Below are 15,295 nucleotides of genomic sequence, written 5' to 3'. Positions count from 1 at the left end.
CCTTCATTACAATGTTGCTTCCCTCTAATGGCAACATTTGAGTTGAGAGAAAACAGTGAAATATAAAAGAGGCTTGGGCAAAAGAATGAGGCAGACAAATAAATATTTAAAATAACATATTCTGATGTGTAAACAGGCAACGGTCATGAGGACATTTGAATGTAAACAAGATATGTCCTTTAGATCCCACATTAAACACATTTCCTGTAGTATGTTATATAGGTTTTTATGCATGTAAAGGGTCTGCAAAGGCTAAAATCACTATAACCACCGTTGCTGTTGGCTATCGCTCTGACATAATTGTTGGTGATAGGCTAAGGAGAATAATGTATAATTATGGTTATATTAAATATATATAGATGTCATTTTAAGATATTATAATATTTTTTTTGACAATCCAACTCTTATGTCTCAATAACATATTTGTATTCATAGCTCTTGGAAAGTATGTACTTACTTTTTTGATGCTATTATGTTGTCATTATATAAGTGGAATAAAGTGGTCTTAAAATAACCGTAACTCGTTAATGCTATTATTTCTGAGTCTTTGTATCGTCCAACAAAAAAAAGGCTGTGCTAGAAAAGGACTATTACAGGAATGAAAACACACACCTTATACAAATGGTGTGTGTGTGTGTGTGTGTGTGTGTGTGTGTGTGTGTGTGTGTGTGTGTGTGTGTGTGTGTGTGTGTGTGTGTGTGTGTGTGTGTGTGTGTGTGTGTGTGTGTGTGTGTTGGATAGAGCTGGTTGGCCAGCTGTAATCCCTCTAAATCCTCAGTAAAATGAACACCTTTCTGCTGCAGGTCAATGTGGCGGCCATGTTTCTATTAATAACTGCCTCTGTAACTAACAGCGGATTCCATGTCTTCAACATATGTCATAATAGTAATCCAATCCATGCCGTATAACCCATATCAGCGTTTCTCATAGCGTTAGCGTCAGATTTACTTTCCTATAGTTTTCACTTGTGCAGAACACTTCACATATTTCAGATTGAATTGCACTTGTATACTCCAAAATTGAACAGCAATGCGAAAACGTTTGAAAACAACTGAGCTAACTTTAACTAGCTACTCAAAGAGTATTTTACATCAATAACCTGAGCAATAGCGTTATCTGAGGCAGAGTTCTCTCACTTCCTGACTGACTCTGACTCAACAGGAGAGAACTCTTGTTGAAAATGATATCTGTGTTAGCATAGCTAGCTCCACCAGATGCTAACAACAATCTCATTACCGGTGAACTTACAAAATGTGTTTGTGACACACACACCAAGCTTGAATGACACACAGAGAGGACCCAAAAGTACGGCTTTAATGTATGGTCTGTATGACGGATGAATAAACAGCTATTTTTTACATAGATATTACTTATGTTGTATATATATATATATCTCTTGAGAACCGGGACTATTTAATAAAAAATGCGGGGCTATATCACCATTATATTCAAACACTTTCCTTAATACAGTGCATGTTGTACACTGTTCAACCTGGTATTGTTAACTTACACACTGCTGTTGTGCCCACTGTTAGCTACCTAGCTAGTTATAGTTTATGGTAGGAAATCATTACAGACTGTTCAATTAACTAATCAAAAGACTAATGGTGGCTTCATTTGAACACCAGTATAGCGGTATGTTTATTAAATACTGAAAATAAAATATGTTTACCATTTAATTACATAATGCTGTATTTACTGGTAGAATTGCAAGAGTGGCTGGTTGTGACACTTTCTTTCTTTGAACACGATGCAGATCATCTTTGGAAATATTATTTGTCAGCTGAAACCTGAATGTATTTTGTGTCAGTAGGTGATACATAACTGATGGGCGCTGTTTGTTGAATTTAGTTTTAAATTGAATTTACTTTGCTTTGTATAAGTCTGTTCAAACTGAATGACACATCTTCAAGACAACACTTAAAACTAACTGATTTACTTTACAGAACCAGGAGAGACGGTTAATGAAAAAAAATATCAGAGCAGAATAAGAGTGTAATAATGGAGCCTTTAACTTCACAAAACTCCTTCTCTTACCTTTACAGCGACCAGCATCTTGTCCTTGGTGGGGCTCAGGTTGTAACACTCAGCCAGGAAGACCTTGCCGAAGGCTCCTTCTCCGAGCTCCCTCTTCAGAATGATGTCCCTCTGTTTAATATGCTGCACATCTGAGAGGGACAGAGGAAGAGGGACTGGATGACATGCATTTAAACAATTATTTTTAAATGGTACTGTACATCCACTCTCTAACGTGGATGTTTAATAAGCTCATGCTAAAAGGTGGTTAACCAAGCTGAGCAGTGTGTTAACAACCTTACATGCTAGGGGTGTTGAAATTAATCGTTTCTACGATGCATCGCGATGCGGACGTGGACGATTCTGCATCGATGCAGTGACAGAACATAATCGATTATAGCGTATTAACGTTGCTTCCTGATTTTACGGCCGCGGCTTTACAATAACGTGTTTTTTCCTGTCACTTTAATATCAAATCGGTCGGTGACGCAGAGATCAGGGAACAGACGTTACAGCGGCACAGCAACACAAAACACGGAGCAGTCTGCTTTATCCACCAACACAAGAACACCAGTCCAGAACCAACAGCAGAAGGACCCGCTCTGGATCACTCCGTGTCGCTGCGGCTCAGACACACAGGGATTTATGTTTTAAAGAAATACTCGCGTTACAATCATGTCAGGTTTTTGGTAGATTTAGTTAAGTCTTGGATTGTAGAGTATGAATGTCCTCTTGCTATTTTCAGACGATATATACGTGTGTAAAGTTTGTGAAGGCAGGAGGAAAGCTTCCGCGATCACCGTCTCCTCTCTGCTGCTCCAAACCCCGCCCCCTCCCTGAAAATAATGAGTGACAGGCTGATAGTGACCTGATAGAAACTTTATTATTCACTTAATCACTGATTGAGATATGATGAAGCTAATTTAATCCCCTACAATCATGGGATTTATGCAACAGTAAGACAGAGGATGTAAGTGTGCACCCACATGCACTATTTTAGTTGTTATATGCTGTTGTAAATACTCCTGTTGTCTGCTGTGTTCAGACTCAAGTCATGTTAGTGATGCCACATTCAGGACATTCAGTGTCCTTCTTTAACAGAAGGCCGTTGCTAGAAGCTGCAGCTAGACTGCAGAAGTATGGTTTTTTGTTTTCGACGATGGAACAATTTCACACACAGATACTGTATAGGGATGCTAGAGCTATGCAATTGATTTATTTTGGTTTATAAATTAATGTCAAGACATTTATGTTATTGATTTCTGAAGCACTTTCTAAATAATAAAAAGGGAGTTCATATGTATTTACTGCATGTATTCATTGATAAAAAAGAAGCCATGTGCAGTAATATAGAAAATTGAGGATGCAACGCATTGGTATGAATCGTGATGCATCGGGATATCGAATCGAATCGGTGACAGGATAATCGTAATCGAATTGTGAGACCAGTGAAGATGCACAGCCCTATTACATGCACCAGATTGCTCTACTTTAATAAACGACACACTAAAGGTCTTTAATACCACTAGGATTAGGGTTATGTCACATAAACCTCCTCTTACACTACTTATGTCATTAAAGTTTCTCCCTGTTTAAAAGTGTCCATCTTTTCATTATTGCCAATTTACAAGATTTGTTTTGTATGGTTCGCACATGTGGAAAGTTATCACACTCTGACAGTGTTAGTGTTCTTTTTTCCCTTTAGGTACATATTTTTGGATGAAACTTGTCCACTAAGGAACAAGGCAAGACGCTTTGAACAGCAATTGTTGGGACATTAATTATGTAAATAATCTAATTGCATAGACTAGCAATCTACACTGTCAACTGAAAGATTGACAATAAAGTTGACTTTGACATGGTCATGGTGGACTACAGGAGGAACAGGATCAAAGCTCGACAGTGAGGCTGATGCACAAACTCGACTTCTTATAGACAGATGGGTAAGAGGAAAAATCCAAAGGTAAGAGAAGTGGGAGTTCTTGAACACTGGTGTTTACTTGCAATGAAATGAATCAATCTTCAACAACTCATCAGATGACACAAGCAATTATCAACAAGTTGTTTTTTTTAGTCCAAAACCTCAAAGAAAAGGTTAACATGATCTTGGGATGGGGATGTTTACTAGACCAACCCGACAATCTGCCGGACAATTGAGTTTCCTGTCAGGTTCATGGATGAAGTCTGTTTGCTGGGGACAGAGTTGCACAAACACACATGCCAGCCTCATGAAGACAAAAGCACATGTCTGCAGCATTGACTGATGTTCTCTGGCTGATTGTAGCTTTGTTGCCTTGTTGAAAAGCCTTTTCAAAAGTGTTTGACTGCCCTGTCACATAGAGGTGACAGGTGTCAGGGTTGAGGAAGGTTGTCGGAGGGTGGCTGACCTTCATGTCTGATTGAATGGCTTCTGTTGCTCTTTCCCCAGAGCCTTTGTTGTTGTTTTCGTTGGTATGATGTTGACTGTGTGGTGTGGCATCCATTAGCATTCAGCTATAGGTTAGGGGGGGGGGGGGGTTCAGTGGGTATTGTGATCAATGTAACTGAGGGTGATTCATTTTACGTTACATTACAATGTATTTAGCAGTGCTTTTATCCAATTCCATACAGTTCAATACCATAGACATGACTACGGGAGCAATTTTGGGTTTAGAATATTGCCCAAGGACACTTCAATATGTTGACTGCTGGGATTGATACACTGACCTTCCGACTGGTGGATCAGTGCATTGACACCCTCATATTGGGCTATACAAATAAAGTTTACCACCCCCCCCTCCTGCCCCCTACTTTGGGTCATCCCACTCTCTGTAAGAGGCTACACTATCAGGACTTTGTAGCCAATGGCATTTATCGGTATCAAGGGAACCCCCATCTTTTACTCTTTCATGTTGGCTTACACACCAAAGCTCTTAAGTCCTGTTTCATTCATTTTCTTGTTCTTGTCATGCCTAATAAACGGTTGGATGTCCATATATTATTGAGTGTGTTAGCTCAAGGGGGGCTCTGACCGGTCAGTTTAAAGCAAGTGCAGGCAGAATAACATTAATCTACCATTTTTGTGTCCAATACTTAATGTATTGCATTACAGTTTATTACAATTCTGTGTTTGAACCCTGTATTTAATATGAACATTTATGATTAAATTGCACCTATAAACCAAAGTCGGGCTAACTCAACAAAGAGCTTCAAACTAAGGTCCCGCCTCTGACCTGGCTGATCCTAGTTTAGGATAACGGGGTGACATCTGGGTGGTTTTAGTTTCAGCAACATCAAATATTTGATCATTGTTTGGAAGCATGTAGAACCTTTAAGGACTTAAATTGCTATCATAAGTTACATGTATATAAACATGTTTGTACTAACTTTTTAAATCAAAAGAATCCCTGAGAAGGTACAATTGAGCCTTTTATACTGAGATGCACATTTGCAGCATTCTGGCAAAGCACACATTTGATTAAATCTAAATAAGCAATTATTGCCAAGGACAATTCAGTGTTTCACTGGAAAGCAGTCTTGACTGTCTATACTGTTCCTAACGCCGTAGCATTGTTCTGCAAGTGACGGCTCTATGTTTGGCGGTTATTTTTGGAATGACTCTGTTCAAGTATACAGGCAACCAATAGGGGGAATTGTAGAAAGACTGACAAATATAGAAATCAAGCCTAAGGAATGGTTACTGTTCATAACTGATTGTATGCCTGTATTTGCAATTAAAGGAATTATACTGCACGTCACACCTTTTAGATGAACAACACTTTTCAAACAGTAGTCAATATTTAAAACGTTGTTTATATTGGTGTCTGATTATGATTAGATAACTAGTCTTCAGTCTAGATAGCCCAAACTAATAAGAAACACTGTTAATATTTCAGAATGAGGTTAGGACTGTGTTAGGTGACACATTTGTGTTACATGCCCCCATATGATAACATCAAAAATGCATTAATTAATTTGGGTCTCTGGATACAGCACACAGTTTTTAGCCCAGGTCCCTGCAGGCCACCAACAGCAGCATGTTTGATGAGTACGGGCTCTAAAGGGACAGCCCATATGGTACATTCCACACTTTTTGTACACATTGTAAATATATGAATCATGTAGTCCTTGTGGCATTGGGAGTAAGATCTCTTAACATGCCTACTTATGATGGATGGAGGCCAGAGAAAGGACAGCAGAGAGAGTTAATTACTGTCCTCTCCAACATGACTTCTGAAATGAATGCTTTGCCCTGGGAGCTGCTGTCACCCCTGGCCTTCAGGCTTCACAGCCCTCAGAACTCTGCATGAATAATTGCTGGTGAAAAAAGTGGGGCTGTGAATGCATAATGTTGAAATATTTATCCTCAGTGTTACTTTGCTGCATGTCTAAAACTTTAATCTTGGGTTTAAAACCACGTGTCTCCAGAGAGCCTGTGTTAGAAGCTAACTGTTCCTTAAAACCCAAAGAGACATGATTGTTATGAATTGAACTTATCTCAAAGTACAATATAGCTTCAGGCATTGACACATCCAAACAAAGCTATGTTGTTTTCTATGTGGCCCTTAGGGACTGAAATGTTAATTAGACCACACAAGTATTCAACATCACAACCAACACCATGATAGGTTTTGGTGGGTACATGGCAAACGTTTGTAGGTTCCCAAACCTGTTCCAGACTCGGCCCTTTTTTCAGAACGTTTCTGAATCAACACCTCTGAATCACTGCCATCATTTCCAATTTGTTCTGGACTACCGTGCTGGTAATGTATCAGGCCTTTCCTACATCCAGGACATCGTTAAACACGCCTGTGTGCCACCCTGGCTCCAAATGGAGTATATACCAGGACAGCAGAAAGTCTACACATGTTCCACTGCGAACTGAAGCCCACTTGTCTCTACTTCACCTTGGCCAAAGAAAAAAGAAATCTGTACGATTCAAATGTTTGGCTTAATCGAAGCCAATGCAGTAGCGATTACAATGGTTTGACTTACAATTGTTGTTTTACTTGTTGAATGCACTTATTATAAGATGCTTTGGATAACACCATCAGCTAAATGAAATGCTATACATAGTTAGTGAGCTCATTGATGGCTATTTTCACAAAGTTACAGATGTAAACAGCCAATCTGAGCATTAAGAATGAGAAGGTTGTTCTATTTAGTTAGCTATCAAGTTAACTGCATCTGTTTAAGACATAGAGAGTTAACAGCCACATTAATGGAGAGACATTTCCAGAAATGAAAACAGCATACATTTTCCATTTTCAAAACGATGAAAACAATAATTGCTTCTGGCAACCCACGCATTGTGCTTGGCGTCATTGTCACTTTGAAAGAGGAAACTGACAAATACAAAGTGTTGACAAAGAGGTTAAAAGACTATGGACGCAGACAGATATGAAGCCCAGCATTAATTCATTCATAAAGACAGTCTTTATGCATCATTAACTCAACACAATTCTTTATCTCTCTCTCCTCTTGCTGCTTCTTATCAGCTGATTATTGGTGTCCACTCTTTAACCAACTATTTTGTAATAGTATCAAACTGCTGTTTTGTAGCTTCACTAAACCCCTTAAATATATGATGTCACAAGGAGTTCTTGCTGCCAAAGACTATACACAAAACGTCATAGTACAACTGTTAACCTTTATGAAAATGAGTTATGGAAGTAATTTATGATGCTAGAATGCACTATTAATAGAGGAGCGTGTGTTTATACGTGTTTGTCTGAAACATCATTATATTAAAAAAATGTCAATACATTTTGAGAGTCAGACTTTTTAACACCTTAGAGCAGGGGTGGCCAACCAGTCAGAGGTTAAGAGCCACATTTTTTCTATGTTACTGCAAAGAGCCACATCAAACACACAGTCACTGATACCGCTTGTTTCAGTTTTTTGTTTTCTGGAGACAAGATTTCAACCACGTCACTGATGCATTTTTGTGGCATTGGGATATTTTTTTTTTAAATCCTCTGGAGCAGAGAGAAGAGCTGTGGATTATTGTTATTGATTAATGCATCAGTGTTTCTTAGGGTCAAAAACACTAAACTCACAACTTAAAATGAAAGCGTTTAGTTTATTTAATAAAAGAGCACATGTTCAATGTGAAAAGTGACAGTAGTTATAGATTATTTGCAATTTGGTGCTATATATATATTTAAAAAAAAAAAGTATATATATATATTTTTTAAACACCTTGAATTTCAGGGGGGCGCGGGGCTCCGTTGGCGGGGCTCCGTTGGCGGGGCGCAGCGCCCCTCCAAGACAATGGCAGGGGAAACACTGGATAATGTTTAATCAACGATAGGTTTCCCCCCCCCTCAAAGGTGATTGGTTCACTGCATCGCAGGTATTATTGTGATTGGCTCTTGGGCCACATCAAAATTATACGCGCTGTCATCCTCTCACACTGACACCACACATACACAACATACATAACACGGGACGAAAGTAACGGAGCGATTTTATCCGAGCCCAAACAACTTTGACCGGCCAAATTACGTCAGAATGATCAGCATTCAATACTTAACAGACCTACTAAATATCAGGTTTAACTGTCAGGAGTAGCTAGTGTTGTCACGATACCAACATTTTGGTTTCGATACCAAGTCAAGAATTGCGATTCCGATTATTTTTCGATATTTTCTTAAAAAAAGGGAAACGGTCTTAAATGTAATTATTGTGCTTTATTTCACACCAGAACCATAACCATAACACAAACGTTTAAACAATGAGAACAATAAATAAAATAAATGACAAGAATTCGTATTAAATAAAATTAATAAATGTCTCACAGACCGGCCTCGTGGTGTCCGTAGGCTTGCCCTCACTGTCAGAGATATAGCTCAAATACTTCCAAATTTCGCTTCTGACGTCTTTTTTGTCAACAAGCCGAGGCGCAGCGGCAGTTGCACTCCCACTGGCAGCCATGCTTCTCGTTTTCTCACATGCTCTGGCAGCTAGCGCGTGCATGAGAGAGGGGAGGCACTTAAAGCGTGCTTGAGAGGGGAGGGACTTAGAGCGTGCTTGAGAGGGGCGGGACAGCAGGCACGGCTGCAGTGCAGGGAGTGGAAGCAGAGCGCTGAACACACACGGCTCTTATTAAAACGGCGCTTTCTCACCGGAGTACTTTTCCCCGTCATTCTTAAAGTACCGATACTAATGAAACGGAGGAATCGTAACGTTTTTAACGGCAGGGTATCGCGGTACCTTTCAAGTATCGGTACACCGTGCAACACTAGTCAGGAGTCAGTGTCTCTCCCCAAAACTCACACATATAAAATTCGATATGAACTGAAGAGCCGCATGAAACTAGGCAAAGAGCCGCATGCGGCTCGAGAGCCGCGGGTTGGCCACCCCTGCCTTAGAGTAATCAGAAATGTTTGAACTATGGCTGTTCCAAATAGTTTGAATCATCATTCATAATGTTACACTTTCATTTAGAAATCAATATTTGAATGCGGCACGGTTCTGCACAGTAAAGATGAGGCTACACTAATATTATAATGCTAATAACATACATGTAGATTTATCTTTATGCATATTGTAGCATTAATATTCCAGTGGTGGTTATGTTATTGTTTTGACCTCCAATCCCTGTAAACAATGCGTTTTACGAATGTTTGTATTTCCAAAATGTTGCTTTTTTGAAGCAACAAATCCACTCAACTTCTATAACCGGTTCTTCCTGTCTTTTGTTTTTCTGTTGTACAGGAAGTAGGATTGACGAGTTTAATTCCTATTGAAAGTATGTGGTGGTTGTTATGTCAGTCCTCAGGCCCCTATGAAAGTGAACTGAGGCTCAAACTGCGAGCAGCTCTCTCCTAAAGCTTCAGTGCTGTGACCCTTTAACTTTCAACACTCTGTATAAAGTGTACCCAGCTTTAGCGTGTATAATTTGGACTGCATTGAAGCAGGCAGTGCTTTGTGCATGGCCCAATGGCTTTATCACAGTGGGGGCTGCGCACACACAAACATAGATAATACACACACAACCACATACAAACAAACAAACATAATACACACACAACCACATACAAACAAGTCAGGCATGTACAACACACACACACACACACACACACACACACACACACACACACACACACACACACACACACACACACACACACACACACACACACACACACACACAAGGGTTAGCTGTATAAGGTGCCCGTTCCGCTACTGGGTTGCAATTAGCGGGTCTGTAACGAGCTCTGGGACCGGCATCCTCCAGCAGCAGACATGCTACAGAGGCTGTGAGGCAGCAGAGCAAAACACCTTTCATCACTTGACAAATCTTTACTTCAAGTGGTTGCTAATGCATTATAAACACATGAATGGAAGTTACATGACAAAAGAAGAAACCTTGTGTAATAGAACAGCTTTATACTGCATTTAATGGCCTGATAGTTTGATGTGTATGTAAGGCTTTGTCAGATTAAATGTGTACATTTTTTCTTATATTGTGTGGATTTAACTACATCTAAAATGGCTTTATCTCCATTCCCCATTCATGCCTCCGCACCTTCGGGGGCCGTGCCTTCAGTGTCGCTGCCCCCACCCTCTGGAACTCCCTCCCTGCTGAAATCCGTAACGCCCCTTCTCTCAACATCTTCAAATCTACCCTGAAAACCGATCTGTTCAACAAAGCCTTCCAACAATAACTCACGTTTCCTCCCCCTTGCAATGTAACACTTCCATTTCTGCCCCCCGTTTTATGTCTTTATGTCTTGTCCTTATATGTTTCTTGTTAAGCGACCTTGGGTTAATGAAAGGCGCTATATACATTCAAGTTATTATTATTATTTATTAGTATTTTGTGGCATTACAAAAATAGACATAAGTCTACTGCAGATCCTTTAAAAAACGTTTTACAGCAGCAGTAAGACAGATAGTTATTTTTTTGGACTCCTTTGTTTACTTCAGTAACATAATGACTAACACTATGTTACACTCACGCTTTTATTGGGTAGTGCTCCAACACATTGTACGTGATAGGCTAAGCGGCGGGACATTTCCAACACACCTCTAATTGGTTGACAAATCACAACAGAGCCGGTCAGCTAACCAATCAGAGCAGGCTGGGCTCTGGTTTCAGACAGAGGGTGAAAAGAGGTGCTGCAGCACAGGCAGTATGAGAGAAATAAAGAGCTTTTTGAACATTAAAGCATGGAGACATGTCACAGGAGAGGAGCTAAATACAAATATGAACCTGACAATGAGCATATTTCCTCTAAAAAATGAAAAATACAACAGCATATAAAAGTGATTCCCTCAAAACACAAGATCAGAAGTCCATGTAAGAAATATTAAGTAAGCAGGCAACTGTGTGTGTGTACTACTGAGTTGAGCATGAGCTCACACAGGTGATGATGGCTTTATCATTACAGACTCATGACAGGGAGAAACACACACTCAAACACACACACAGCACCAGTAGAAATATATAGCTGGTAATAATCACACAAGGTGACTCTAGTGATGGATTAGCATCGTCATTGGCAACAACATCAGTAGTGTGTGTGTGTGTGTGTGTGTGTGTGTGTGTGTGTGTGTGTGTGTGTGTGTGTGTGTGTGTGTGTGTGTGTGTGTGTGTGTGTGTGTGTGTGTGTGTGTGTGTGGTCTCCCAGGGGATTTGTGAAGATGTATGTGGCTGTAAAGTCAAGAAGTGATTTGCTCCACTGCTGTGGCAGAATACTATCTGTGTTCAATAGACACAAAGAGGGGGGAGAGACTACTGGAATAAAAGGAACGGGGGGGGGGGGACAGGAGTAATAGAGACCTCAGGATAGAGATGTTACAAAGGTTGTGTAATAGGGTTACTAACCTTGGCCACCATGTGAGGCTTCTACATAATGACCACAACTATTGGGACATAATGTGTTGGATTGCTAACAACACAATTTCACACTTGTTTCAATGACAGGTTGCTAACAATATATTAATAAAAACCTCTGAGAAAAAACCAAGCCATGCAGAGGCCAGTGGAACAGAGGCAACATCGAGAAAGGGACATTTGCTTTCTGTTGGACAAAGGGACAGTGTATACAGTACAGTATGAGGGGGGATTAACCTAGTATTCCATATCAGTGTCAGCATGTATCCAGATTATCTACACCAAATTCAAAGTCCATGGGCGTCACTATGTTTTGAAAAGCGGTAAGGACACTTATCAGGTAAAAGCACGAGCAGTGTACCACTGGAGCGGTCGGCATACTATTAGCCGTGTCACTCTGGAGAAGAGTATAAAAGTCTTGTTTGCAGTTCCATCTGACTTTTTAAGTTTAACAGCAACATGATCACAGTTCCAACGCAGTCCCCCTAGATGTTTTTGAATTGAATTTTATTTTTCAAAAATGTCTTTGCTCAAAGTCTATTAAGATAGAAACTCCTGTGTTACGATTATTGTGTTATGTCACGTTTTGTATTGGGTGTTTTGCTGTTCTCCCTGTCATGTTTTCCTCCGTGTATATTGTCTGGTCCCTCTCCCTGTGTTTTTCCTCCTGTCGTTAGTTTCCCTGGTGTGTCTAATTGTTTGATTGTGTTCACCTGTGGCCCTTGTGTTTCTCCTTCCCTGCCCGGCTGTTTCTCGTCTTGTGATTACCCCTCCCTGTATTTAGTCTTGTCTCTCCCTGTGTTCAGTGTTGGTTCGTCGTTTGTCTGTGACTGTGTTCACCGGGGAGTGTTCTGATTTTCCGTGTGCCATATCCTTGAAATAAAGGTATTTTCAGTTTTTTTTCTGCATTTGGGTCCTGCCTGCTTCACTCACCGTAACATCCTGGCTATTTTATGAGGAAACCAAACCTCTAGAGGTATTATGACATCAAATGTGTCGTAGGCAGGGGCGTTTTCTGGACCTGGAAACATTCGGGGCTTAGCCCTCAGTGGCGGCGCCAGAGATTTTATTTTGGGGGTGCTGTGGGGTAGCTTGACGTTTCATAGAGGGTGCTCAAACATGTAGGGTTTCCCATTAAGGTACCGGGCGCTACAGTGGAACTTTCTACTGCAACACTCCCCACGCAAATACACAATACACCCACGACTGTTACAATGAAGGCTCGATAATCAGCTCACGGCATATAGGTGTAAGCAGGGGTAAAGTGCTATTTCTATAAGTGGGGAGTGGACCTAACATTCTCTAGGGGGTTCAGGGGGCTCCCCCAGGATGACTTTTCTTTTTAATATTGAAGTTAAAAGCATCAATCTGGTGCACTTTGAGAGTAAAATTAACAACAAAACTGTGTGGCGCCTACACTAATTGCGCCGCATAAGCGCATAGTTGCGCCGCATTTGCGGCTCAGTTGAGGCTGCCTCCGCGAGATGGGGTCCCCTCCGCGAGGTGAGGCCCCACGCAGTCTGCGTGATCTAACTGCCTCTGCCTCCTGTAAAGCTTCACAGGTCCGTCGGTTATGTCCTGCACGGCTCGCCCAGCACCCAGTTCAATCAGTCATAGAAAGTCCAAAGATTTTTTGCAGGGAGCGAAACGGCAACGTAGCTGCTTAATGTCTATGTTTTTTTTTTACATGTCTAGTAGTTTACTCCATTGAGTGTAGACAAGAAACACGTGTAGACGAAATATGGGTTTTGTTTTGAGGAACGCAAAGCCGCGTAGTGACACAAGTGACGTTATGCAATTCAGCTGTTTGCCGCGCATGCGTACCTGCGTACCAGTTATGTGCACCCCTGATTATATTATTGAGGGAGAATTGTCCGGGGCTAAAGCCCCGAATGCCCAGGCCAGGCGACGCCACTGGTCGTAGGCATCTACTCCTTTGAACAAATCTGCCCATTTATTTGACATGACCCCCTGAGAGCAAGCCATAGCCATGCTTCACATTACAACCCCGCACAGTGTGTATGTGAGTACTTACAGGTGGCGGGTTTGTTGCAGTTGTGTCCATGTCTGAAGTACTGAGGGTTCTCTATGACGGGGATCCTGGTCATCCCAATCACCACGGCGTCCGGCCCCCCATCCAGAGTACAGTGACTGATAATCCCATGGTTCACGTGATGAAGGGGGCTGGCAGAGTCTTCCTCACCACTTATTACTGCTACTGGTCCTAGAAAGCATGTAAAAAAGATACAGAACATATTCAATGTTTTGTTATCTAGCTAAATATACATAATTCTTGAACAATTCATTTAATCTAGCAAACCATTAGCTGGTCAGCTGATTTCCACACAGCCAGGAATGCTTTTTTAAATGCACACAATCATTCAGGTGGTAATTCAATAGGGTGGCATCTATGTCATCATTCAGCCAGTCCACTTATTGTCATCGTGCTTAGATAGCAATACAACTGAAAATAATTGCAGAGTTTAAGCGTATCATAGGTACAGAACAGTCATAATTTGTTGCAGTAATTGAATCATTACAGTTCTATCATGGTGGCCTTAGTACACCGTGTGCATAGGCCCGGTCCCCAGGGACACACAGCACAGGACTACTGATGTGGACCGCTCAGTATTCTCAGCTGGAACCAAACACATCTTGCTGCTGTTAATAGGGCTGACAGTCACCCTTCACAGCTGACAGAAAACAAGGAGGCATTTGGGCTGTGAGCTGGTGGGGGGGGGGGGGGGGGGGGGTTGATGGAACAGAAGGGTACAGGAGGACATGATGAGAGAGGAATGAAATAAATAAAAGAGCCTATGAGAGCATGATATAGAGGATGCAATGGGGAATGAAAGGAAAGATGGTGGCATGACTACTGCCTGTGCATTAGGAGTTCAACACATGAAAAGCATTCCCATCAGGTTTATAGCCAGTGATAAATTAAAGACTTTATGGCAGTTACTACATTTAAATGCAGAGATATGTCCCTCTTAGACCTGCTACAAACATAACAAAGCAACATTTGCAACAGTTAGCTCCAGTGATTCTCTCATGAGTGTCCAGCATGGACTTAAAGGGGCCCTATTATGCTTTTTGGGGTTTTCCCTTTCATGTTGTGTGTTCTATAGGTTTTGGTGCATGTAAATGGTCTGTAAAGACTAAAATCCCTGTGTTCCATCAAGAGGGGGTTTCTCTCCCAAACACTACCCCCCCCCCCCCCCAACTTGCCTGAGGCAGTATGAGAAAAATTAAGAGCTTTTTGAACATGGAAACATGTCACAGTAGCTAGATACACAAAATACTGATATGAACCTGATAATGAGCAGTCCTCTTTAGCTTATTCTTTACTCTGTTTATTATGCAGTTAGCGACACAAAGAGCTCATAGCAACTATTAGACATGATCAAGCCTCCATGACCCTACTTTGTGGTCGGAAAAGCAGCTACATTTCCTAGA

At 41.1% G+C, this 15,295-nt stretch overlaps 1 protein-coding gene across 4 annotated transcripts in view; it reads right to left on the bottom strand.

The window, feature by feature from the left end:
• Positions 1 to 15,295, bottom strand: part of ntrk3a (neurotrophic tyrosine kinase, receptor, type 3a) — a 232,987-nt gene that overhangs the window by 36,613 nt on the left and 181,079 nt on the right. For 2 of the 4 annotated variants that reach the window (XM_034196308.1, XM_034196317.1), the window contains exons 13-14: positions 13,875 to 14,063; positions 2,038 to 2,192 (exon numbers count right to left, since the gene is read on the bottom strand). In XM_034196308.1, coding sequence (XP_034052199.1) covers positions 2,038 to 2,192; positions 13,875 to 14,063 — 344 coding nt within the window. The remainder of the gene's footprint in view (positions 1 to 2,037; positions 2,193 to 13,874; positions 14,064 to 15,295) is intronic. The other 2 variants (XM_034196326.1, XM_034196336.1) reach the window with 1 other exon arrangement.

Source organism: Gymnodraco acuticeps, unplaced genomic scaffold, assembly GCF_902827175.1.
Source record: "Gymnodraco acuticeps unplaced genomic scaffold, fGymAcu1.1, whole genome shotgun sequence".
Classification (NCBI taxonomy): Eukaryota; Metazoa; Chordata; class Actinopteri; order Perciformes; family Bathydraconidae; genus Gymnodraco; species Gymnodraco acuticeps.
This window is presented reverse-complemented; position numbering and strand designations above follow the sequence as displayed.